Source organism: Callorhinchus milii, unplaced genomic scaffold, assembly GCF_018977255.1.
Source record: "Callorhinchus milii isolate IMCB2004 unplaced genomic scaffold, IMCB_Cmil_1.0 Scaffold1, whole genome shotgun sequence".
Lineage (NCBI taxonomy): Eukaryota > Metazoa > Chordata > Chondrichthyes > Chimaeriformes > Callorhinchidae > Callorhinchus > Callorhinchus milii.
In genome coordinates, this window is record NW_024704742.1 from 98,050,542 (window position 1) to 98,076,864 (window position 26,323).

At 41.4% G+C, this 26,323-nt stretch overlaps 2 protein-coding genes across 2 annotated transcripts in view; both read left to right on the plus strand.

The window, feature by feature from the left end:
• The first annotated feature begins 1,300 nt into the window (after positions 1-1,300).
• Positions 1,301-4,607, plus strand: LOC103182387 (splicing factor 3A subunit 2). Its single transcript, XM_042338286.1, has 2 exons — positions 1,301-1,950; positions 3,493-4,607. The coding sequence occupies exons 1-2, from the start codon at positions 1,498-1,500 to the stop codon at positions 3,667-3,669; spliced, it is 630 nt and encodes a 209-aa protein (XP_042194220.1). The 5' UTR covers positions 1,301-1,497; the 3' UTR covers positions 3,670-4,607.
• A 5,228-nt stretch (positions 4,608-9,835) lies between these two features.
• trpm6 (transient receptor potential cation channel, subfamily M, member 6) overlaps positions 9,836-26,323 on the plus strand; it is a 63,174-nt gene continuing 46,686 nt past the window's right edge. The window contains 7 exon segments of the mRNA XM_007899373.2: positions 9,836-10,012; positions 19,822-19,901; positions 20,595-20,633; positions 22,220-22,400; positions 23,252-23,465; positions 24,727-24,851; positions 25,992-26,163. Coding sequence (XP_007897564.2) covers positions 9,995-10,012; positions 19,822-19,901; positions 20,595-20,633; positions 22,220-22,400; positions 23,252-23,465; positions 24,727-24,851; positions 25,992-26,163 — 829 coding nt within the window. The 5' untranslated portion in view covers positions 9,836-9,994.

The following is a 26,323-nucleotide window of genomic DNA, read 5'->3' on the forward strand; positions in this document are numbered from 1 at the left end:
TGATTTTCGTGATGCCTGTGTCTTGCATCTAGAATACATGAATAGAATAATGTTGATTGTTGAGATGTGGAGATTTTGTTCAGTGTAATGTACAGGAGATTTTTCGACAATGTTTCTCATTGTGACAGTTTTATGCCTGCAATGTACATTTGTATGTACAGGGTGACCAAAAAGTCATGATACTATTACAATGTCTTAAAGAAATTATGATTTTTTAAAAATAGGGTAGTTATCACAACTTTTTGATCACCCTGTAGTCGATCAGTGCACTGCTTGTTTTGAAACGGTATTATTCTGCGGTGTATCACCCTTAAAAAAAAGCTATGCCCAAATGGGGGAAAATGGGGATAAATTTATGCTCTCACTGCCACCAGTGTATTCAGATTTAGTTTTATTTAATCCATACAAATGCAATTTATACCCGATCTGTGATTTCTGCACTATTGACACATAATACACTTCGATTCATCTATGAGTAGAATGATTTAATTTTAATTACCTATTGAAAATGACCAATTTTATTATTGTTTTTTGGAGGGATTATTATCAGGCGTGTGGCGTAAGGAAACTTGCCCAAGGTTTCGCCCTCTGCCTGGAATTGAACCCGGGTGTCTCGCTTGCAAAGGCGAGTGCTCTAACCACTGAGCTGCAGGGCTCCACGACAACAACAGAAAATAGGTTATGAAAATCATACGGTCCTTTTACTCAATGGAGTATCTCCATTTCTGTAAATCAGTTTACTAAACAAATATAGTAATAGTGGATTACAACAACATTGTATAATATATACACACAAAGTCCTGTTGCCACGTGTTTTTTTTCTACAGTGCACTGACGCAACAACTGAAACGTGACCGAATGATGCTAATTGTATTTAGAAGTACTGAGTTGCATTCAGTACAAGTGTTTAACTGTATTTCGTCCATCCAGAGGATGGGTGTGAGTGAGCGAGCGCCATCGTTTCCGTGGCAGGTTATGATCCGTCGCCATGTCGGGCGCCGCATCTTCTGTAACGCGGGCGGAGTGAGGAGGCAGTTGCTGGGATCAGACATTGTTACCCGCCACTCATCTGCAAATCAATCAATCAAATAAAAATTAATTGTCAGAAAAAAAGACAGGTGGTGAGTGAGTGGGGTTGAGAGTGTGTGTGTGTGTGTGTGGTGTGGGGGGGGGGGGGGGTAACAGGACTTTGTGAACACCCTGTGGGTTCCTATCACTGGGTCTGGAGGTGTCCAACCCCCCAGTCACGGGGTGTGCAGAGCCGGTGTGGAGCGGGGGAGTCCTCCCCGCCTCTGGGGGGCGACATGGCATTGCCGTCACCTGTAAACCCTGGAGGACTCGCACCTCTCCGCCGAGGAGAAAGTTTGTGGCGGCTGAGAGCAAAGATTTGAACAGAGAAGAAACTGCAGCGGCAGCAACAGGGAGACAGTGAGGAGACGGTCACACACACACACACACGCGCGGGGTCAGGGACACGGGGGCTTTGCAAACAGACGGATGCCGAAGAGGAAGGCGGGGGGTGTTTTGTGGGACCATCAGCCTTGGAAACGGTTTATTCCGACCTTTGTGGAGAAGAGCAACAGAGACATCGCCAGAGCCGCGGGGAGACCTCAGCCCAGACCCCCAGCCCGGGGCCTGGACACCCCCAACCCGGGGCCTGGAGACTCCCAGCCCGGGGTCTGGAGACCCCCAACCCGGGGCCTCGACACCCCTAACCCGGGGCCTGGACACCGCCAACCCGCAGCCTGGAGACCCCTAACCCGGGGCCTGGACACCCCTAACCCGGGGCCTGGACACCGCCAGCCCGGGGCCTGGACACCCCCAACCCGGGGCCTGGACACCCCTAACCCGGGGCCTGGACACCGCCAGCCCGCAGCCTGGAGACCCCCAGCCCGCGGCCTGGACACCCCCCGCTCACAGCCTCGGCCTCAGCCCGCAGCACCCGCCCAGGTCAGCCCCTCCCTCTCTCACTCCCTCCCTCTCTCCCAGCAGCTAATGGCGGATCGTCGCAGAGCCCCGAGTTAACGGGAAGCTCTCAGTGTATAACCATCTTGTGTTTCGGTGTCGAGACACGTGATCAGGTACCTCGAGAAGAGGAAGGTGGGCTCGGGGTGTACTGAAGAGGAAGGTGGGCTCGGGGTGTACTGAGGAAGGTGGGCTCGGGGTGTATTGAAGAGGAAGGTGGGCTCGGGGTGTATTGAAGAGGAAGGTGGGCTCGGGGTGTATTGAAGAGGAAGGTGGGCTCGGGGTGTATTGAAGAGGAAGGTGAGCTCGGGGTTTAATGAAGAGGAAGGTGAGCTCGGGGTTTAATGAAGAGGAAGGTGGGCTCGGGGTGTATTGAAGAGGAAGGTGGGCTCGGGGTGTATTGAAGAGGAAGGTGGGCTCGGGGTGTATTGAAGAGGAAGGTGGGCTCGGGGTGTACTGAGGAAGGTGGGCTCGGGGTGTATTGAAGAGGAAGGTGGGCTCGGGGTGTATTGAAGAGGAAGGTGGGCTCGGGGTGTATTGAAGAGGAAGGTGGGCTCGGGGTGTATTGAAGAGGAAGGTGGACTCGGGGTGTATTGAAGAGGAAGGTGGGCTCGGGGTGTATTGAAGAGGAAGGTGGGCTCGGGGTGTATTGAAGAGGAAGGTGGGCTCGGGGTGTATTGAAGAGGAAGGTGGGCTCGGGGTTTAATGAAGAGGAAGGTGGGCTCGGGGTGTATTGAAGAGGAAGGTGGGCTCGGGGTGTATTGAAGAGGAAGGTGGACTCGGGGTGTATTGAAGAGGAAGGTGGGCTCGGGGTGTATTGAAGAGGAAGGTGGACTCGGGGTGTATTGAAGAGGAAGGTGGACTCGGGGTGTATTGAAGAGGAAGGTGGACTCGGGGTGTATTGAAGAGGAAGGTGGACTCGGGTTGTATTGAAGAGGAAGGTGGACGTGTATGAGGTGAAGCTACGGTTTCACACGAGACACCAGGACAGGGCAGAGAGTGAGGAGTGGGAGACATGTGGAGTGTAAGCAGCGGCAGCAGCAGTGGGGACTGTGGGCCCAGTGGCTGCTTTGCTATACACTGCATTCTGTGTCAATCTTCTGTGTACCTGTGTCTGGTGCTCCCAACCTCTACTCCTGCAGCTGAGCTTTTGCAGTTATTTTTGATTCTTTTTTTCTTTCCCCCCCCCCCAAAAAAAAAATCTGCTTGTGTCTTTGCTTTTTTGCGGTTATTTTCCACCTGTTGCTTTTGCAAATGCAACATTTAAGATGGTTGGGGGTCGGTTGTTATGGGGGAAGAGATCAGCAAAACACACAAAGAAGTAATGGCCTTCCTAAATTATTGGATCCAAACCTTCTTTGGCAATTATAACAGTGTTTTCATGTGTGAATCTACCATATATCTGAGCTACTGTATTGTAATAACTGACATTTACTGTTGTATACTTTGGCTTCTATGCTTATAGTTGAAGAATAACAGGCGTTTTTTTTTCTTAATTTTTTTCCTTGAATTTTTTTCCCTCTCCAGAATGTAGAGTTGAATGATGTGCCGTCCGCATTCAACTCCTTCCAGTTTTGGAGAGTTCCTTTACCTACTATCAACTTGGACGAGATTGAGAATCCCACCTTGGAGAATGCAGCCGAAGAAATGAACTGTGAAGAGACAGAGGAGGCAGCACATGTGGAAATGGATGTGCAGAACTAAGATTTGCATTTTTTTTAAAAATTAAGTAAGGCAACATTTAAAAAAAAATCCTCCCAAAGGGAAATGGGAAAGTGTCTGCAGACATCTTGGTAATTTCCAAATACGCTCATTCTGCTGTGAAATCTGCATTTCCGAGTTCCCATGGAGAAGGCCTAACAGGTCACATGTCTCATTCCTTTCAGAGAAGCATAAAAGGTCAACAGACTTTCAAAGTAACCCTTTCCCGGTCTGTATAGGCTGATAGCAGTGCTTGGCTGTGTAAATTAATATGTTGTCATTGCTATAGAAGTAGTAATCAGTTGGAAAAAAATACACACACTTCCAAATAGTACATGTGCTGAATTCAAGTGAAATCATCATAGCACAAATTAACACAACAATGATACACTGGCTTTAAGGGCTGTGAAGGATAGTGGTGGGGGTTGCTGACTGGTATGTGAAATACTTAAGTGTGTTCTATCCTTTATTCTAATTTAAAATTGTTTATTTCTTGTTTTCTTTCCATTTGATTTTTTTTATTTTCATTCATCTCTTTCACGTTTGTCTAATCCTTAAAAATGTAATGTATGCCTAGTTTGCTTTATTTCCTAGCGTGTTTCAATTAAAATTTTATCTCTCATACACTCACAATACCATTAACTATTTCCTGCCACCACTGCAGGTTGAAGGAAAGTCAGTTTTGTATTAATGGAGGCAGTGCTTGCCCATAGTGCTCTCCAAAATTGAAATGTCTGTGACATCTGCAATGATTATACAATAGTTTTACTTTTTTTACTGAGTAAGTGCTGCTTCTATCAGCATGAAACTGACTTCTCTTAATCTGTCAGTTGGTAACAGAGTAGATAATTATCTCTCTGTTTTCCTCTGTTCATCTTTATGAAGCAACATCTGATATTACAATACATTTTACAATTACATTTGTATAGCACCTTTCACGTCAGGAGGACATCCCAGGCGCTGGACAGTCAGGAATTTGGACCTCCATATAGTCAATTAGATGTCAGCCTGGCTTAGTTGGTAGCACTCTGACTGAAACAGTTCAAGCTACCTAGAATCATAGAATTATACAGCACCAAAGGAGACCATTTGGCCCATCGTTTCTATACCTGTTCGGACTTTGAATTCAGTCTTGGCTGACACTTTGATACAATGCTTAGCCTTGAATGTCAGAAAGAAGATATGTTGGGATGTAGGTCTCGCATGTCTGTGTTTATATCATGAAAAGTCAATACTGTGTGAACAGTTTATTTTTAATTTCTTATTCCACTAATGTGCCTCGGTATTAAAATAAAACCTGTGCACTGGAAGAGTCTTCTGCACAACTTCCAGGCACCAGTTGCTAAATTTTACTTTCCATTTTATAAAAGCAAATTGTAGAAAAAGCTGAAATATTTTATATAAGAAAGGTTTATGATTTGGATCATTTGTGGATTCTATACGGACAAAGGTTAGATTTTTCCCGATGGTTGTTTCCAGAAGCAGTGTAGCCACCGGCTCTTCTGATCTTAAACTTACAGTACTATAGTGAGATAAAACTGATTGCTGCCAGGAGTTTTGTTCCCTCTCAACTCGCTTTCCCTCCCCTCACCCCAGATATTGGCATGGGTAAAAAATGTACCCGTACTGCCAAAAGTACAGGGAAGGGAAGTTGTGGTAATAGTAGCTCTCCAAATAGTACAATAGGGGAAAGAATAGTTACTAGCAGTTGTTACCCTGTGTGATCAACAGATCACTTACTTGGTCTTTTTGCCCTCATCAAAACTGCAATTCAAGTTAGCATATGAATTGCATGTTCAGAAATGTTTGATGTGCTAATCAAGGTACCTCACCCTGGGAACAGTTGGAAAAGTGGCTACTGCAGCCTGCATCACTGCCTTAAGAGAAACAGATCGTAAAGTTGAGCTGTGACTGATTTATTGTTGCTGCTTGTAGTAGATTGGTAGACATCTTTAGTTGAGGCAAAAATAATGTAAGTGTAAAAAGGTGCCTTTTTCGGGACTTGGGGCAAGGAAATGTTTCCTGGACAGGAATATTTAGCTTTTAATTATTTTACAGATAAATGTTGGGTGTTTCTTCAGAAGAATGAATGAACAGCTAGGGAAATGTGCTGACTCCTAAGTCTTTTTTGTATATATTTGATATTGCCCTTTTTCTGAGCAGTGTTGCTGTTCAGGAAAAAAATAAACTTCATTGAAAAAAAACTGAATTTGTGAACAAAGTGATGTAGACAAAGTGTTCAATAAATTGTTTTATATAATTTTAAGAATTCTGTGAACAATAATATTTATTATTTTTTAGGATTATTTTCAGTGTAATCCACTAAATCTTTAGATACCATCCTGTGTATTAATCTTTAAAAGACAGTCATTGATTGCAATATATTTATTGGGGTCAAAATTCCTAAAGCATTCATTTTCCTTATATAAGTAACAAGGTTAAAATATGTTTTGAAATACCCCATCTTCCTCAGTTCTGAATAATGGCAAACTGAGTTAAGACAGTTTCCTTTGAATAATCCCAGACGGAAGTCTTCAGTCTTATTAACGTTCAATCCACTTATTTGTCAACAAAATGACTCGTGCCACCAATTTTGGTTTAAATGCTGGTTTTATTTTATCTCCTGTTCTGACACATTATATGGTGCACATGCATTATAGCATCAATGTAGTACAGTTCTGTACATTTATTCTGTTGCAGGCGCTCCAGGAGGCACTGGGTACATAAAACCTGGCACAATATCTGTAAAGGTGTAAAATTATGGCGCCTTGAAAAACTTTTAGGCAAATCAAACACCTAAATCCAAAGACTGATTTAAGTCACCTTGCTGACGTCAGGAACACCAGCTCTTGCACTTTTTTTTAATCCAATTGCTCCTCCTTTAGGTTTAATTCAAAGACATCTTTTCTTCGGGCTCGCTCTAAACTGATTATTTTCTCTTTCAGGCTTCCCTATGTTACAAAACTGATGCATAGGCCAAATTGAAAGTTTAATGTTTTCTTCTAAGTGGCTGAAGAAAATATATGTTTTGTGATTAGTTAATACAGTTAAACATTGAGTCTTTATTTTTGAATTTGATAGAGAACATCCAAATGTAGTGATGAAAATGGAAGCAAACTCCTGAAACTACCCATCTTTTACAATATCTTTTATATTTTACTGTCCAACATTTTTCTAGCTGTACATACAAGAACAATTATATATATATATATTAGGAATTTCTTAGAACCAAGTTGATGTCATTTAGCTGTGGACTTTCAAAAGATAGACACGCTCAATATGGGTTGAACTTATTAATAACATATACAATGTAGTACTGAAAAACTATGATATCTTGGAACATATTCTTTATTTTACGGTATTGTGTGCGTCTATAATTTACCCTGTTGGTCTTGTGGAAGGATGGCATTTTTTTGCCAGCAGGTATCCATACCAGACTGAGATTTAAACATAGTATATACACATATATATATGCCGCCTTTGCATGGAAATATCCTTGTGTCTGAAAAGGAAAGTGCACATTCTCTTCCAGGAGAGATGCACCCTGCTTACCCAATTACCAAAAGTATTAGGCTAATGGTGGCAAGAACCAAGGCTTACGTATGCTAGAGTTTCTATCAGTGTACCGCTGGAATTCAACCAGCTAAAAGCATAGATTCCCATCGAGAACATGACCTGGTAAGTTTCCTGGTACTTGTCCAGCTAGCACCACCCTACCTGTTAGGAGTTTTGACTTGCAATGTTAACAAGAGACAAGTGGGAAGAATCCATGTCCCCACTTAAAGGTCTACCCCTCCAAATCCTGTGGATGACCCATGCTGGCTGTGGTCTGTCATCAGCAGTGCCCCGGAGTACTCCAGATCCACCTAGTTCAAGAATAGGTCTATAGAGACCAGTGCAGAGGCTTGTCTCGATTCTGACATTCTGGTGCCAAAAGTATTGCCTTGGAGCCAGGAAGGAGGCTTACTTTCTCTGAACAATTTATAGTTACTAGTTCTGTAAAATCTGGCAGGTTTGAGCCTTTACTAGTTGGATAGCAAGTCCTGGTTATACTGTGAGCCTCTTGGTGACCAGCACAACTCAGCATGATATGTGGGCAGCTGGAATATCCTGTACTATTACCAGGATGATGTGAGGACATTCCACCCAGAACAACTTCACTCTCATAAAATATGCATTAAATTGCTCTCAATCCTCCTTTATACCTCTAATTTCATAGATGGCAAATTCCTTATGCTGTTAAGTATAACTCAATTGACAATGGATTTATACAAGGAAAATCCCATGACATGCTCACTTCAACAAAGTTGCTACGTTTAACAGTGAGAGCAATATCTCACAAGATGTCATTAGTGTAATTCTTCATAAAGCACTCCAAAGCTAACATTGATGCAATACCTATATCTAATTAATCTGTCACAGAATCGTATACAACTTCTCTGATAGAGACGGATATTTCATCTCTATGTTAGTGAACAAAAATATTTTTAATCCATTGTTTAGCTTTGTGAATGTGTTAATAATAATCATTGCTATTGACATAGAGTCTTATCAATGTAAAATGGATTGTGGGCGAAATGCGGCAGCCAGGTTTGTGCACAGCAATGTCCCACAAACAGCTATGGAGTGAGTAATCAATTTTATTTGGGGATTATTGGCCAGGACACTGGGAGAAACTCCCTTCTCTTTTCGAATCCTGCTATGGGTTGCAACCCCCGCATGAAGAGTGCTATATAAATGCAAGTTGTTGTTGTACATCTTAGATCTTACAAACTAATTTTAGGTGGAATTATGGGTCCATGATTACTTACCTTTGGAACAATATTCAGCTAAGGAAATACAGAATTCCTGCCAACCTTAATTTCAGACTCAGTTTACAAAGGAAGCATCATTAATTGACAAACCACTATTTTTTCTGGATTAAAATGGGATGGGGTGCAGTGTTAACCCAATGTTTAGCAATCAATACCATTTGATTCATCCAGAACGTGCAGATCTCTATCGAATTAAGCACTCTTGAGACCCCATCTGGCATCAACATCTTCACTTCTGTGGATCTAAAGTCCTCAACCTCCCTGGGCTCTCCCTCAGTCACACCGAACCAGCGTGCAATCTAGGCGTCCGGTTCGACCCCCAGTTGTCCTTTGTCCCCCACATCTGGTCCCTGACCAGGTCCGCCTTCCTCCACCTCCGCCACATTGCCGGCCTCCAATCATACCTTACTCCAATTGCAGCCGAAACCCTTGTGCATGAGTTTGTCACCTCTCGCCTGGATTACTCAAACGCACTCCTCACTGGTCCTCTCAGCTTCACTATTCAAAAAATCCAGCTTATTCGGAACTCTGCTGCTCACATACTTACCCGGACCAAACTCTGCACCCACATCTCACCAGTTGTGGTCAGTCTCCACTGGCTCCCCATTACTGAACGGATTGACTTCAAGATCCTCACACTCATGTTCAAATCCCTTCACTCCCTGGCACCTCCCTACCTCTCCGACTTCCTGCTTGTCCCTTGCACCCTCCGCTCTACCATTGGAGGTTGTGCTTTCAGCCACTACACCCCAAAACTTTGGAACACTCTCCCTCAATCCCTCTGCCTCACCCCCTTCCCTTTTTTAAGTCCAACCTTAAGACCTTCCTTTCGACTGTGCTTATGGTTACGTACTCTCCAGCGCCCCCACCCCCCGGAGTCAGGCTCCGCCATTGTTAAGCATTCAGAGACGCTGCCCTACGTGGAGGAAGCTATACAAGTGCAAGTTATTATTTAAATACTTTGGATTATCGTATTCTACATCTAAAGACACCTTTATTGGAGAACACGCCTCTTCTTCCCTTCCCCAAGTTAAAGCAGGCATGAATTTACAGCAATAAAAGTATTAGGAAAAGCAACTATTGGATATGATCTGAAAAGTTAGCTTTTAAATATCCTGCATTGGTGAAATCTTTGCCGACCTGTATTATGAAACAAGGCTATTGGGAAAAGCACCATATCTTGTTCTCTCAATAACTGATCCTCTCTGTCACTGCGTGTAGATCCAGTTCCCACCTGAAGTTAGGCAAATGAGGCAAGTTTCGATAATTTTTGGATCCAAGCCAGAAAGTATAAGTGATAGAACAACACCCTTGTGGTCCAAAGATCAGCGTTGGGCAAACAGGTAGTAAGTAGGCAGGTGGCAGTGTCCTGGGTAATGTCAGACTGTCTGGTGACACTGGGGAAATCCTGTTAATTACTTAATGTCCTGCAGAGAAACCAGGTTTCATTCTTGCTGTAGATCCATCAGACCACTTCTCTTCTCCCCAACTTCAAGCAAAAGAAGTCAGATTCAATGAAGGTGCTGTTAAAGGTAACAACTCTCATGGCCATCAGATGCTGTGTTCCTCAAATCTTCTTATTCTTGTAACTCTGCTGCAGTGTCAGATCGGGACATTGCTCACTTTACACTACACTCTTTACACAGTCAACATTCTGACTTCCAGCTGCTAGAGATATATGTCTGATGTTTGTAATTCCAGGGATGCAGTTTAATGCTTAATCTATGAATCTTGCTTCCCTTCAATTGATTCCAAAGTTCATCCCTGTCCCCGGGAGAAGGCTTTCCCAGGACCCTTCTCTACCGTGCAGAGTGTGCAAATGAACTCGACCACAGGTACATCACCAATGAAGACATAAGCAAGGTGATCGGGGGCTTAATGTGGCCAAACCTTGGTGCAGTTGATAGTTTTGAAAAGATTAAGGGGGGAAATAAACTATGGGAAAGAAATTCCACCTGGATCTAGATTGATCCTGTTACCTTGATATTGTGTGTACAGTGTATCAGCCTGGTGCAGTGGTAACACTCTTGCCTCTGAGTCAGAAGTTTGTGGGTTCAAGCCCCTGATCTGGATTTGTCTAAGATGATTTCAATGCAGCATTGGGGGGGTGTGGCATTGGATAGGACTGTAAACCGAGATCCAGTCAGATTCAGATGGACTTTAAAGATTCTGTGGCACTATTCAAAAAGAAAAGGAAATTTCTCCCTGTGAGAAATGCCAACAAATCCTTCCAAATGCAATTGATCTCTCATTTAATGGCTATTTGTGGGACACTGCTGTGCAAACTCGCTGTCGCATATCGCCCGCAAAATACAGTCAATCCTGTGAAGGATTTACATTAAGTCCTGTGAAGTGTTTTGAGATGTGGTAAGGCGTTATATCAATTGCAAGGATTATTATTATTTCACAGAGCGTCCAGAATTCGTCAAAGCTTCATATTGAGTCTCAGTTTTGAAGTTGGTTTTCTTTGGATCTCATTAAGAACTACTGGAAACCGACTTCAGAATTAAGAATGAATTGGAGAAATTGATGAATTCTGCCTGTGTTGAAATACTAAGAAAATAGTGTAAATCCCTCACCCAGGTGAAATTTCTGCCCCTATATGTTAATTTGAAAGTAGCTCTATAAAGAGGCAATGTGGCTTTACTTGCACACCTGAGCCCGTCAACATTTAGAAGAAGTTATTCCTGAATGGCAACCATTATGCCCCTCCCTCTTAATGTGTCTCCCCAAACCCTCTACCTTCAAAACTGTGTTAAAACATGTCTCTTTAACCATGGATTTTGTTAGTACTCTTAAAATTGTTCCTCCTCTTCTCCCTGCAACCTTACTGTTTCTGTGAATCGTTTCAATGTGTAAATCCTACTTAAATTTGCTCTTTAATAATAATAATCATCCTTACATATGATAAAGTGGCTTTCACATCAGGATGACATCTCAATGTGCTTCAGATGATATATTGTAAAGTGACTGTATTTTATAGGTGAATGCAGCAACCGGTTTTACACACAGCAATGTCCCAGAAACAGTCAAAAGGGAATGATCAATTATTTGGGGATTGTTACAATTACAAATTTATATTTGTATAGCGCCTTTCCCATCGGGAGGGCATCCCAAGGCATTGGACACTCAGGGATTTGGACCCGAGCTGGGGTTCGGGATCGGGGAGAGTGGAGGGCAGTGAGGGTGACTGAAGGCATGGTTGAAGAGGAGGGTCTTGAGATGGGTCTTGAAGGAGGCAAGGTAGGGGATGAGGCAGAGGGACTGTGGGATGGAGTTCCAGAGTTGGGGATGGGGTCAGAGAGGCTGAAGGCCCGCCCGCTACTGGTGGAGGGAGTAGACAGGTCGGTTGGCCATAACACTGGGAGAAACTCCTCTTTTCAATTACCTGAACAGGCTTAACACCTCATCTGAAGGATGGCACCTCCAACAACGCAAACGCCCCTAGAACTGTATTGGTGTGTCAGCCTTTAATGTACGAGTTCAATGTACCAATGTGGGGCTTGAACCCACAGCTTCTGAAACGGAGGCGAGAGTGCTACCAACCGAGCCAGAGTGACACACTAATGAAAGTTGTCCTCATTTATCAGAACACAGTTGGTTTGTGTGTATTTCATTTTGTGAAAATGACAATCAACTGGAAATTCCTTAAATCACAGACAACGAAGGCAAAACATTAAGGTCATATTTAACGATGTTAAACGACTGACATAATTCAAAATTCTGTCTTTTTTTCAAATACAATGGTGTCTGATGTCATTGAATTATATTGCATGAAAAATTAAGCAACCAGGCTGGATTATTTTTCAGAGGGGAAATTAGCTTAAATCCCTAGAGGCAACCTACTGGTAATCTGCAACATTTTATACAAAAGTAGCCTATTAATCATCCAACTCGCAGCTTTTATTATTACAGGCATCATAAAAGCACTGATAACTGGGCATTAACAATGAGGCACAGTGTGTTCTGCACAAGATATTGATTTTTAATATAGTTTGTGATTTATGGAAACAAGGGTCAAGTGGAATACAAAATAAACTGATTAGGAGTTAAAGAAAGTACTTTAGTCATTGAGTCCCACTCATAAATTATATTCATCCAATTTGATAAGTACTTGACCGCTGCTCTGTGCCTCGTTTGTTGAGATCAAAGAGGTACTAAAAACATTAATAAGCAAATGGTTCATGGTTCAGTTGGCCATACTCTTGCTTCTGAGGCAGAAGGTCGTAAGTCCATACTTACGGCCACCTCCCCCCATCCCGGCTCGGAGTCAGGCTCCGGCACTGTTAAACACTCTGAGATGCTACCCTGCATGGAGGGCACTATATATATACAAGTTGTTGTTGTTTTTCCTCGGAGAAAAAGCTGCACTTCCCACTTCTCAAACTGCCAGTGATCTTATCAGGCTGTTTTGCAGAGAAATAGCTTTTGGGAGGCTTCTGCCCACTCTCTGTTTCTTAGTTTTGAGATAAGCAGATGTCTGAATCTCAGATGGGACAATGGCATGAACCTAGAAATTGAATGAGGGAAAGTTATCAGAATCTCACCTCAGCCTGGGTTAAGCCAATATGTTTTTACCTTTGCTAATGCTAATTAGCACATGTACCCAGGAACAGAACAGGAGAAAAGCTAAGGAATGCTGACACTGATTACCACAACCCCCTCAGGGGGCCTGAGCTAGTCATTAAAACAAACATTTTTGTCCATGTCCTAGTAACTAAAAAATGCTATCCTAAAAAGATTATACATGTTTGGTTACATTCTAAAAGGTATATAAAGACTAATTAAAAGCCTTAAAAACATTAAGCATTACAAATATAATCTTACACATGCTATTGCAGTACTTGGAGAGGGCAGCATTGTCATAGGTCTCATCCTACAGACAATGCATTTAACTCAAGGATGCCATCAATTGAATGTTAAAGATCCCATGATACTATTGGAAAAGAAAAGTGAATATCTTCTGGTATCCTGAACAGAAATCCTCCAGATTAACTGGTCATTCATCTCATGGCTGTTTGAAGGATTTTGCTCCATGCAAATAAATGGCTGCTGCAATTTCCTGAAAAAAACATTCACTTAAATGGTGAACTTAATGGTTTACATAACAGCAACAACAAAAACTTGCACTTATACAGCACCCTCCATTCAAGGTAGCATCTCAGAGCACTTAACAGTGGTGGAGCCTGTCTCAGAGCCGGGGGGAGGGGGAGGTGGCCATAAGCACGGTCGATCAGGAAAGTTTTCAGGCAGGACTTGAAAGAGGGGAGAAAGGGAGCAAGGAGGAGGGATTGAGTGAGAGTGTTTCAGTTTCGAGGCATAGTAGCTGAAAGCACGAACCTCCAATGGTGGGGCGGAGGGTGCAAGGAACAAGCAGGAGGCCGGTGCCAGTTGAGCGGAGGCGCTGGGTGGTGGATTGTAGAGTGAGGAGGTCAGAGAGGTAGGGAGGTGCCAGGGAGTGAATGAATTTGAACACGAGAGTGAGGATCTTGAATGTCGATCCGTTTGGTGATGGGGAGCCAATGGAGCCTGGCCAGAACTAGCGAGATATGGGTACGGAGTTTGGTCTGGGTCAGTATGCGGGCAGCAGAGTTCTGAATGAGCTGGATCTTGTGAATGGTGGAGCTGGGAAGACCGGCAAGGGTACATTTGAGTAATCCAGGCGGGAGGTGACTAAGAAGTGGATGCAAGAAATGCTGCAGTATCGGAGGAGAGCGTAGAGGAAATGGATAGGATAAGTATAAACAGAGTGGAAGTACTGAAAAGGTTGACTGCGCTGAAGGTAGATAAGTTGCCTGGTCCGGATGGGATGCAACCGAGGTTACTATGGGAGGCACTGGTACAAATAGCGGAGGCTTTGGCTACAATTTTTCAATCTTTGTTGGACACAGAGGACTGGAGAGTGGCCAATGTGACTGCCCTGTACAAAAAGGGACAGAAGGACAAACCTGGGAACTACAGGCCAGTCAGCCTTACATCAGTAGTGGGGAAACTCCTGAAGACTATAATCCGGGACAGAATAAATCTTCACCTAGAAGAATATGGGTTAATTAGGGACAGCCTACATGGATTTGTTAAAGGCAAATCTTGTCTAACAAATCTAATAGAATTTTTCGATGAGGTAACGGGGAGGGTGGATAAAGGTAGTGCAGTTGATGTAGTTTATATGGACTTTCAAAAGGCATTTGTCAAAGTGCCACATGAAAGACTTATAAGAAAGTTAGAAGCCTATGGTATAAAGAGTGGCAGTGTGGATCCAGAACTGGCTGGGAGACAGAAAGCAGAGAGTTGTGGTGAACGGCTGCTTTTCTGACTGGAGGGAAGTGTACAGTGGCTTCCCCCAGGGATCGGCATTAGGACCACTGCTCTTCTTAATATACATAAATGATTTGGACTTGGGAAGAGCAAGCACCATTTCCAAGTTTGCGGACGACACAAAGTTAGGTAGGGTGGTAAACAGTGAGAAGGATAGTAGCCAACTGCAGGAAGACACAGACAGAATGGTAAAATGGGCAGACACATGGCAGATGAGTTTCAATGTAGAGAAATGCGAGGTAATGCATTTTGGTAGAAAGAATGAGGGGAGGCAATATAGGCTGGAAATATAATCTTAAGGGGGGTAAAAGAACAGAGAGACCTGGGGGTGCAGGTAAATGAATCCTTGAAGGTGGCAGGACAGGTAGATAAGGCTGTAAAAAGGGCATATGGGATACTAGGCTTTATAAATAGGGGCATAGAGTACAAGAGTCAGGAGGTTAGGATTAACCTATATAAAACACTGGTTAGGCCTCAGTTGGAATACTGAGCCCAGTTCTGGGCACCACACTATAGGAAGGATGTTAAGGCATTGGAAAGGGTGCAGAGGAGATTTACAAGTATGGTACCAGGAATGAGGGACCTTGATTATGAGGAAAGGCGAGTGAGGCTGGGATTATCCTCATTGGAGTAGAGAAGGTTACGAGGAGACCTAATGGAGGTCTTCAAAATCATGAGGGGATTTGATAGGTTAGAAAGGGAAAAACTGTTTCCACTGGTGGGTGTGTCGGTGACTCGAGGTCACAGATTCAAAATAGTATCTAAAAGAAGCAGAGGGGACGTGAGAAGAATTTTTTGAATCTGGAACGCATTGCCTGAAAAGGGTGATTGAGGCCGATTCGATAACTACTTTTAAAAACGCGGTGGACGGGTATTTGAGGAGGACGGGTTTGCAGGGTTATGGGGAAAGGGCTGGGGAGTGGGATTGACATTAATTGCTCTAATCAAAGAGCCGGCACAAACTTGATGGGCCGAATGGCTTCTTTTCGTGCTGTATGATTCTATGAGGAGGCCAGACCCGGAGGAACGAAGGCAACGGGTACTGTTTTGAGGAGGGAGGTAGGGGGGTGCAGAGGAGTGCAGGGACTTGAATACAAGGGTGAGGATCTTGAAATTGATCCTCTCTGGAACAGGCAGCCAGTGCAGTCTGGCAAGGACTGGGGTGATCGGGGAGCGGAGTTTGGTGCGGGTGAGAATGCGGGCGGCAGAGTTTGAAATGTAAGCTTTGTTCTCAATGCACCTGAATCCATAGTCTGCGGCGAGATTAAGGAAGTTACTGTGTAACACTGAATACCAGGTTATGTCGCAGCCATTGGTTAGCCTTTGAGTAGCCTTATAACTAGTTTTTGCAGTGCTTCCTTGAGGCTAAATCTTTTAAATATGTTGCATTTTCTTAAAGGGTTTATGTCTTGAGGAGGGAGGGTCCCTTTTTTGTTTCGGAACAGTTTTCCAATAAATGACCCTCTATCAGGTCACACCTTAATCTCAGTTCTCGTAAGAAAAGCCCTACCCAGTATATATAAAAAAACTTCCAATAGGTTTATATAAACACAATCCTCTAACAGTTATTTTAGTTTCTGTGTTACTATAGTTGTGCAAAAAAACAAATCTTTGAGACTGAATTTGTTTCTCTACGAGGGAGGTGACATTAATCCTTCCTTCAGCAGGTCTGTTGGCAATGAGCACAGCCTGGTTCATCAGCAGGAGTTTAAGGGACAGACCAATCACTGGGAGTAGGGATTCTTCCCATTAAGTTCCTGTTAACCCTGCAAGCCAAAGACCTAACGGGTCCGAGCTGGACAAGCAGCGGGAAACTTGCCAAACTTGCTTTCAATGGCAAGCTCTACAATTTTAGCTGGTTAAATTCCATCATATGCTATAGGATCTCCAACTACAAAATTGATGATAGAGTGATCGAATAAGGTCTTCAAGATTATTACAGATTTATGCAAGGATAAATAGAAACAGATTATTTCCACTGACCTGTGATTTAGTACACTGTACACTGTACACTGTCCAGCCCTTGGGATGTGCTTCCGACGTGAAAGGCGCTATACAAATGTAATCTTGTTGTTAGTAATAGGAGGACATAAATTGAAATTAACCACAGAAGGAATTAAAGGTTAGAATGAGAAAACAGTTGTTTGCACATTAGGTGGTGAAATTCTCTACTATATTATTGAATCAGAGTCCATGAATTATTTTGAAGGGGATTCGATGGATGGTTGAAAAGAGGAATATTATAGGTTACGGGACCTGGACAGTGAGATTGGATTATACGACTCAAGTGGAGAAAACATCAATGCAAACTGGATGCACTTAATGACCTGTCTCTGTGCTGTAACTTTCTATGATTCTATGATCCAGATATCAAAATGTATTAATTCGATGCACATCATCGACAATACTGTTCCTTGTAAAATAAGCATTTTTTAAAAAAAAGTGTGAGAAATGATTGATTTTTCTCCCTCATGAAAGGAGCTTTAAGTTTATACCTTTAATTACATTTTACTTGCCTACAAAATGCAATGACTACACTTCCCAGAAAATCCCATGAGATGCTATGGAGATGTTTCAATGATGTGATGAGGCGGGTGTTGTGTCAAATACAAGGGATATTATTATTATTAATTAGGAACCAACCAAGTCTTTGATTTCTTAATTTGGATGTAACTCTTCTTAAATGTGCAATTCTTGAACACATTTTAATTATCGTTTGAAAAAGCAGTGAACACTTAATGAATCCAATAAAGGAGGTGCAGTATAAACTCAGTGTAAGGCTCTAAAATCTACTGCAAACCGTTTAATTATGCTGAGGTAATGAACTTGTACAGTTCACTTGGTTCTTGCTAAATGTTGATTTTGATCAGTTCTTAGCTGTCATGTATCGGTGAATTTTGCACAGTTCCAATTGAATAATACATTACCCAAAGACAGGTTTACTCTGGTTACAATGCTGTTTTCTATGGAATGCAGATATACCTGTCTAGGGTCTTAACTGTTGACCCGCTTTACTAGTGTGAGTGTGTGTAACGCTAATATTTAACTATTTGTATACTCAGTGTCTTCTGCACATTTCATTTTACTTGTATGTAATATCCTCCATACATCTGTGCATTTTAAACACTACACTTTATATAATGGAAATGATAATATGTGCGAAGATGATTGAAAATATCTAGATACTGCATTCCTTTACTGTAATAAGTCTTGGTGCAGTCCTGAAAGAGTTAAATGCATATCACTATATTTTTCTTGAAGTGTGCACTTTTTCCATTAAAAACTCAATTAGGACCATGTGAAGCCTTTCCTAGCACTTTAAGTGAAAGTTTCTGATGCTGGAGATCACCTTCGAAAGACAGACTGGGGCTGAAGAGTCTTGACAAAAGATCAGCATTTGTTTTGTGAAACTTGCTACTTAATTGTGTGTGAATCTGCAATCTGAAAAAGAGTAAATCTGTGTGCGGGGATCTTTGTGGTCAATCCTATTAGTGACACGTGTAAAAGATTGTTTTGCTGCTTGAAGAAATAAGAAGGAAACTTTAAAATTATGTAGATTTTTTTCTCAAACACAAAAATATGGTAAGTTAATTTATTTGGATAAAACAGTCAACCTTGTAGGTAACTGCAGTTATCATATTTTGAAATATTTTGACAAAGTTGACATTTTGTATCAGTGTCAATATGTATGTAGGTATTGATTACTGATTTAATAATGCATGTTTTCTTATAACTTTTTTATTGAAATGTTAACACTGGAAAGTGTAGTAATATGAATGTGCTTAATTGTGAATGTTAAACCAGTTTACTTTGTTCTGTTTTGATTGAAGCTGTTGTGTTAATGACATGTTGTCCTTTGAATCCATTATGAAACATCACATCTCTCATCCCCAAGGTATATATGTTGCAGTTTATTCATATTAATTATTCACCTTAACCTTTATCAGACAAAATGGTGGAATGTTTATCCATGATACCTAAAAATGAGCTGTAACTCCCAAACCATGTCATAATATGTATGACATTAAGATTAACCAGAGATATACACTATCAATGACATTCCTTCTATGCTCAAGCCCATTTCCTTTTGGCTGTGGCTGCCCTAACTTTTGTTTCCCTCCTAAAAGTCTCCAGATTGTAACATTAATTGGTCGATATCTGCCTAGATTCAGTGTTAAGTGACAGCATATCAATGGGAGGCTACGTGCTTTTAGTTGGTCAGACTCCAGCAGTATCCCAACGCACACTCTGGGGTGTCTTGGCTCTTGCCAATCTGCGAGTAATTCTTTACGGAATTAGATAAGCAGGATATGTCCCTCCAGGGAGAGAATGTGCAAAAAAAAATACACTTGATGGAGCAACTGTCAATCAGATTGGGGCATGTAACCCTGAAAAGAAAAAATACTTGAAAAGAAAAAAATTGCAGGTCTATGGGGAAAGTGCGGGGGAGTGAGACTAATTGGATAGATCTTTCGAACAACCGGCACAAGCATGATGGGCTAAATGGCCTCCTTTTGTGCTGTAGGATTTTATGATTCTACAAATTGTAGCCTTTCACAAAGCTCTAAAGTCTGAGAATTTAGTCTGGGCAGAATAACATGGTCAGAAGCATTACCTTGCTGACAAATTCAAAAAGCATCATTGGCTTTGAAATTTTAGATGTAGATTGTTATTTCTTTATTATACGTTTTTCAAACAAGTAGCTATAAAAGATATTGACAATAAGACACTTCAAAGATTAACTAAAGAATTTGAACAATGTGAAGAAAGTAACTGTGAAAGTAACCTATACACCAAGAGGCTGAAGGATTTACATCTCAGAAACTCGATTGGATATTCCCCCCCAAATGCCAATCTGTACAAGAAAAGATAATTTTTATTTTTCACCTATGGATTATCCATATTTTACATTCTACAGAATTATTTCAAATTAATGTCTGATGCACATAATACTGGATTATGGGCCAAATGGGGAGTATCCAGTCAGAGTATTGAATGAATAATTAATTACTTTTTTTATCTCTAGCCCCAAAAATCGTGGATTGAAGGAGTTTTCTTTAAACGAGAATGTGCAAACATTATACCCAGTTCAAAAGATGCACACAGGTGAGAGATGTTTCATCAGTCCTAATATCCAGATGATCACTTCTATTCATGTGATTCAGATATTAAGCCTATAGCAGGCCTTCATTGCAGTGTACTGCTGTTGCAGCATAACAATATTTAAAAGTTTACAATGACAGGGCCCAGGTAGCAACGATGAAGGATTTTGCTGGTTCTGAGTTTTATATCAAAAATTTTGGTCACAAAACAATAACAACTTGCATTTATCACTAGAAGCATCTTTGAGCGGTGAAAGCTACTCCTAACATAATACAAATTAGTTCTATAATTAGCAATTACACTTGAACTAAGTATAGAATGCCTGGTATAAGAAATAGACATGCCCAATGTTGGGTCATGGGAGGAAGTACCATTCTGAGCCTAGGATTAAATGTACATTGTGTACATTCTTGGGGTACAGTAGAAAAAGTTTTCAATGTATTTCATCTTCAAGTGCCTGAAGCTGGTACTGAGGAAAATAATGATAATAATCGTTGCATTTGATATAGTGTTGTATCATCTCATCGAATTGTTGCAGGATAGGCAAAAAGTGTTCCATTCTCCAGCACTAAAATCATTTACCTTAATGCGTGCAAAAGAAAATCATCAAAGAGGGAAAATATTTATTTTGTGACTGTTGTCAGACATGTTGTTTAAATATAAATCTTATTTAAATATAAATCTTATTTATCATAGGTGTCTTCCACGATGTCAGATTTGCCAGAACCTTGTCAGGTAAGGTCACTTTATTGCAGAATCATTTACAGAATAATTCATACCACAGAATGAAGCCATTCAGTCCATTGAGTCTGTACTAGCCCTCAGAGCAAGCTACACTTTCAATCTCATTTCCCTGCCCTATCTCCAAACCCCTTCAAGCATTTAACTTTCAAATACTTGTCTACTTCCCTCTTGAAACCCACAATGAACTTTGCCTTTACCAACTTACTTGACAGGCATTCCATATCCTAACAAATCTCTTTGCAAAAAAAAATCTCCTTAGCTCTTCTTTCGATCTTCTTGTAACTATCTTAAATTCATGGCCTCCAGTCACTGACTGCCCTACCATTTTCATTAATTAACCACATTTTTAAAAAAAACATATAAACCATAATGGATTGTTTTTCTTATCGGATTTTATGAATCTCAGGATCAACCTTCATGAAGCGAATGTGCCTGAATGCTTTCCATTCAAACCAAGCTTAGGAAAGCATTGTCACAAGATCATAATGTACTTCCAGTGGTCAAAGTGTAATTGAAAATAGTAGGAAAAGTTACTCTTTGCTTAAATTCACCTGGAAGGTGAAGTGTTAGAATTAACAGGTGTGAGAGAGAACATTTATACAGTACAACTCTTACACCAATCAAAACACACTAGGTGGAACACAGGTTGAATATTGCTTTGACATCTTAAGGAATCTTGGCTGGATATACATAATAACATAATAAAACATCACATACACAAAAGAGAAACTAAGAAACAAAACTGTACAAATATTTAACAAAACTCAACTCAAAGCCTCAATCTATGTGGCATCCAATTCAGCACTTTCTTCAACCAACACACCTTGCATGAACCGTATCTCTTTGAAGTTATTGGGGGTTATTTTCCACTTGTCAATAATGTAGCAACTTTGCATCCTACCCTGAATGCTACCAAAACATACAGTGTATAATGTTACCAACCTTCAGTGCATGCTTATAAAGTAATGTTTCCATCAAAACAATAACCCCACTTACAAAGAGAGTGTCACTTCTCTTGACACTATTGCATGCATATTGGTTATTTACAACGCTAGCATTTCCAGACTTGCTGCACTTGTGTGGTGTAATACTTATATAACATTTACAATATTAATTAATATATTATTGATATTAATATACCATATCCAGTTGGAGTAGAATATTTGCCTACTATAATCTTGTCTATCTACTTCACATCTTCACTCAGCGTTACCAGCATTGCAGATTCTTAAAGGATCTTTCTCTCTAGTTTGCCATCACCCACGTTCCCAGGCATTTACTGTTCGCATTCTTAACCCATTGTTCTGTTTGCCCTCAAATTGGAGGTTCACTACAAGTTGAGAAAAAACATAACTAGAATAAACATATCTTACAAATAAGTAGGAGGGATGTTTGCTTTGACAAGATATTCAGTTTGTCAATTTCGAAAAGATGAATGAGATTCAATCTCATAACTTTATGATCCCAAGGCCAGTGTTCAGCCAATTAAGTTGGATGGGATATTCCACTTCAAATGAATCAAAAACAAATGTTTTGGACAATATTGAACTCTATCTGAATCTTGTGTCCGAATCCAGATGTTGCTGTGGTCGGCTGGTTAGGGATCACCCCAGTGTGGATTGCACCTTGCCGGTCTATCTTTCAGCCCTTGGAGATGAACAGGAGGAGTGGTGTGTTGAGAAACACACCCAGAAAAGTCCAACTGATGCCTTTGGTACTATTGACTTCCAGGATGGGTCTCATTCCTCTCGAGCAAAGGTTTGTGGGACTTCTATAGGCAGTAGATACAGAAATCAGAAAACATGGGATATTGGGCCAAGCTGTCTACTAACAAACATAAGGCGGCTTTGGTCACCTTCCTCTCCCTCCCCCTGGCTCGGGCCCGTGATCCATTACTGTGGAGCACTCTGAGATGCTGTTAGGCGTGGAGGGCACTATATAAATCCAAGTTGTTGTTGAAATTTGTGGTATCACATGTGATGGCTATCAGCTGGGTTGATGGGGAGCGATGATTTAACACTTCTTCACTGAATAGTGGTCTAATCTTACTTTTAAGAGTATAACATTAAAATTAAAAAGCTGTTCCAGTGGCCTGGGATTCAAAAACAATACCTGTTGTGAAGGTGAATCACTCAGAGGATAATAAATGTTTGGAACAGGTTGCCAGGATAGTTGAGGCCAAGATACTGGACTCATTTAAAAAGCAGTTTGATACTGTGAGGTGGGTAAGAATGGCAGGGTGGATGTTCTGGAGGGATGGACCGAACATCTTGTGATCTTGTATTCAATGGTGCCTTTATTCAGTTCTGAGCTGGATTGGTGGGAGAAACCATTCTCTCGAAATGGTGATACAGGAGCGGATCAATCCCAAGCCAGTTTCAAGTACAAGAAAAAAATTACTGTGAAATCTGTTCTTGTTATGTACCGTACATCCCATTCTCCTCCCCCACATTTAGAAATGATTAGTAAACTGTATACACCTGGTTCAATCATCAATTTCAGCAATTGCTTTTCGGTAACTAAAGATTATCGAAAATTGGAGGGACATTCCAGCACTCAGTTCTTTTGTTACCTTATTTTTCCACGGTATGCTCTTTCTCTGTCTCCAGTATATTAGAGTCTCGTACGACACTAAATTGGACCAGTTATTACATTTGATGGTGAAGGAATGGCTAATGGAATTTCCAAAGCTGCTTATATCTGTTCATGGAGGCATCCAGAACTTTGAGCTTGCCCCAAAGGTAAAACAGGTCTTTGGGAAAGGACTTATCAAAGCAGCTGAGACCACCGGAGCCTGGATAGTGACTGAGGGCATCAACAAAGGTACTTTGGGTTCTGTTAATTGAAGAATTATAGTTGAGATTCAGGACATTAACAGTGAAATGGCATGTGCCAACCTGGCTCAGTTGGTAGCACATTCAGTTCCTAGACAGAAGGCTGCGTGTTCAAGCCCAATGTTAGGACTTGGAATTGATATAATCTTGGCTGACACTCCAGTGCAGTACTGGGGATGTGCTATATTGTTGAAGGGCCATCCTTCGGATGAGTCTAAACTGAGTTCCCATCTGCCTGTTCAGAAAGATCCCATTGCAAAAAGGGAAGGCAACAGTCCCCCAAATAAAAAAAAATGGTCAGTAACTTCATGGGTGTTTGTGCGACATTAGTGTGTGCAAATGGGCTGTTTCATTCATCCACGACATACACAGTCATTGCACTTTACCATGTATCCTGTGAAGCACTTTGAGACATCCTCCTGACATGAAAGGTGCAATATCAAATGTAAGGATTATTATCAAAATAACAAATGAGGAAGTGAGGAGCCACCTGTTCAATCAGCACAGGTTTATTCTCACAGGAGAAACATCAACAGACCAACAGCAACAACTTACATTTATATAGCATCCTTCATGCAGGGTAGCATCCCAGAAAGCTTGACAGTGGCAGAGTCTGACCCCAAACCAGGGGAGAGGGAGGGGGCAGGTGACCGTAAGCACGATCTAACAGTGACATACCACAGTCCTTATACAATGCAAATTGAAGGGCTGCAGGCATTTGGGTTCAGGCCCGACTGTGCAAAGTGCAATGACTGTGCAACCCCTCTTACATGCGGCTTCACAATCCCCCCCCATGTTCTAGACACCCATGCCAGCCTATGGCTCAGACAACTTTGTTCCCTGGCTAAGCTCCAGAGGGGAAAGAGAGAGAGGTTTGAGGGCTCAATGACACCCTTTAAACCCGCACAAGCTCTGCACCTCTCTCAGGTACAACCAAAGGGCTTCATTCCCAGTGTCTGTTACAATACTTACAAACCAATATGTGTGAGATTTATAGTAACGCGTATTTACTGCATATTTCATAGAATCATAGAATAATACAACACGGAAGGAGGCCATTCGGCCCATTGTGTCTGTGCCGGCTCTTTGAAAAGAGCTATCCAAATCAATTCTACTCCCCATAGCCCTGCAAACTTGTCCTCCCCAGTAATTGTAGGTTAACTTATCAAGTTAAATGATGGGCTATGTGTGACAAATGTTTTATTTGTGTGATACTTGCAACAACTATGTGCCTTCTGGTTTTGGATCAGGAACTTCTAGACATGTCGGAGATGCCCTCAGAGATCATGCTTCCTATTACCTGCGAAAGATCTGCACAGTGGGAATTATGCCATGGGGAGTTATCGAAAACCACAGAGACTTGATAGGAAAAGATGCAAGTATTCCTCAGTACCTTTGACGTCTGATTATTTATTTGATCTTTTGGGCTTCTCCCATGCAACAAATATGCTGTCTATGTTGACACTACAGTTCCCTTTAATTCCAATCCTCTTATCTAAAGTGTCTGTACTGACACCTGGTGACAGTATAAATAATTTCAAGGAACTAGGTAAACACATCTATACGCTGAATATATGTCTTACAAAAATCTTCCCCAAAGAGATTACAAGAGAGGAATTTCATTTGATTTAACAGTACTTTAGTGGTTTAGAACATTTTCTTAATCCTCTACAGATAGTATAGCCTATTTAGCCAAATATATTTCGCTATTTCCAATACACAATATAACACAAAATCACATTTTATAGCGCTTTTCACCTTGGGAGGACATCCGAAGGTGCTGGAAACACAATATAAGATAACGGTGGTTGAATCAGATAGTGTATTCAAGAGGATGCTAAGTCTTCACATGAGGGAGAGAGGAATAGAAGACTTTGGGAGGGAGTAAGGATTGAGTGAAGACTTATGCGGAGTATAAATACTGACCTGGACTGATTGGGCTGAGTGACCTGTTTCCACGCTGTATATTCTTTGTAAATCTTTGCAGATATTTGGATTGCATTTGTTCTTTAAAAAGAGGCAGCAGAAAACGAGCTTTGAAATTAAGCCCGGATTTAAGAGTCTTCCAAAACGTCGCTATCAATTCGCTTTGGAATGCTTAAAAGTGCCTCAAATGTTGAAGTAAAATGTGTCTCCACATCAAAGCCAATGGGGTGTTTATGTGCACTAAACAAAGTGCTGTATTGAGAGAAACACAAGAGTTTGCGTCGCTAGCTTTAACCAGCTTTTAAACATTAGCAAGTCTTTTGCAGACTAAAATAGACTAAGACAGACAAGAAGAAAACATTGATAATACAAACACTGACTAAGATACAAGAGTGATAAAATTGTTTCCAATGTTTTCAGAGTTGATGTGCAATGTGGTTACCAAAGGGATCGGTGGAGGCCAGGACATTGGGTTCATTTTAAGGAAACTTGATGCTGTAATGGGAATGGGGTATTCTAGAAGGATAAGATCAAATGGGCCAGAGGATCATCTTCATTCAAACCTCTCTTATGATCCTATGTATTTCAGATAGTGTGTCCTTATCAGACTCTTGGAAATCCCCTGAGCAAACTCACCAGCCTGAATAGCAAGCATTCACATTTTATACTGGTGGATGATGGAACTGTTGGCAAGTATGGGAATGAAATGAAGCTCAGAAAAAAGCTGGAAAAATACATTGCTCTTCAGAGGATAAATACACGTAAGTGCAGTCAAATTTTCATATCAATGATTCCCTCCACTCTTTATCCACAGCTACCCATTGTTGTACTAATGATTCAACGTTAAACTCAGCAACTTTCTTGATCTCATATGTCCTCTACTGACATTCTTCAATTATCAGTATTCTTGGGCTCACTAGG

Coding starts and splice junctions, on each gene's coding strand:
- LOC103182387 (XM_042338286.1), top strand. CDS start 1,498: ATGCCGAAGAGGAAGGCGGGGGGTGTTTTGTGGGACCATCAGCCTTGG. Junction 1,951..3,492: donor AGCCCGCAGCACCCGCCCAG/GTCAGCCCCTCC, acceptor TTCCCTCTCCAG/AATGTAGAGTTGAATGATGT.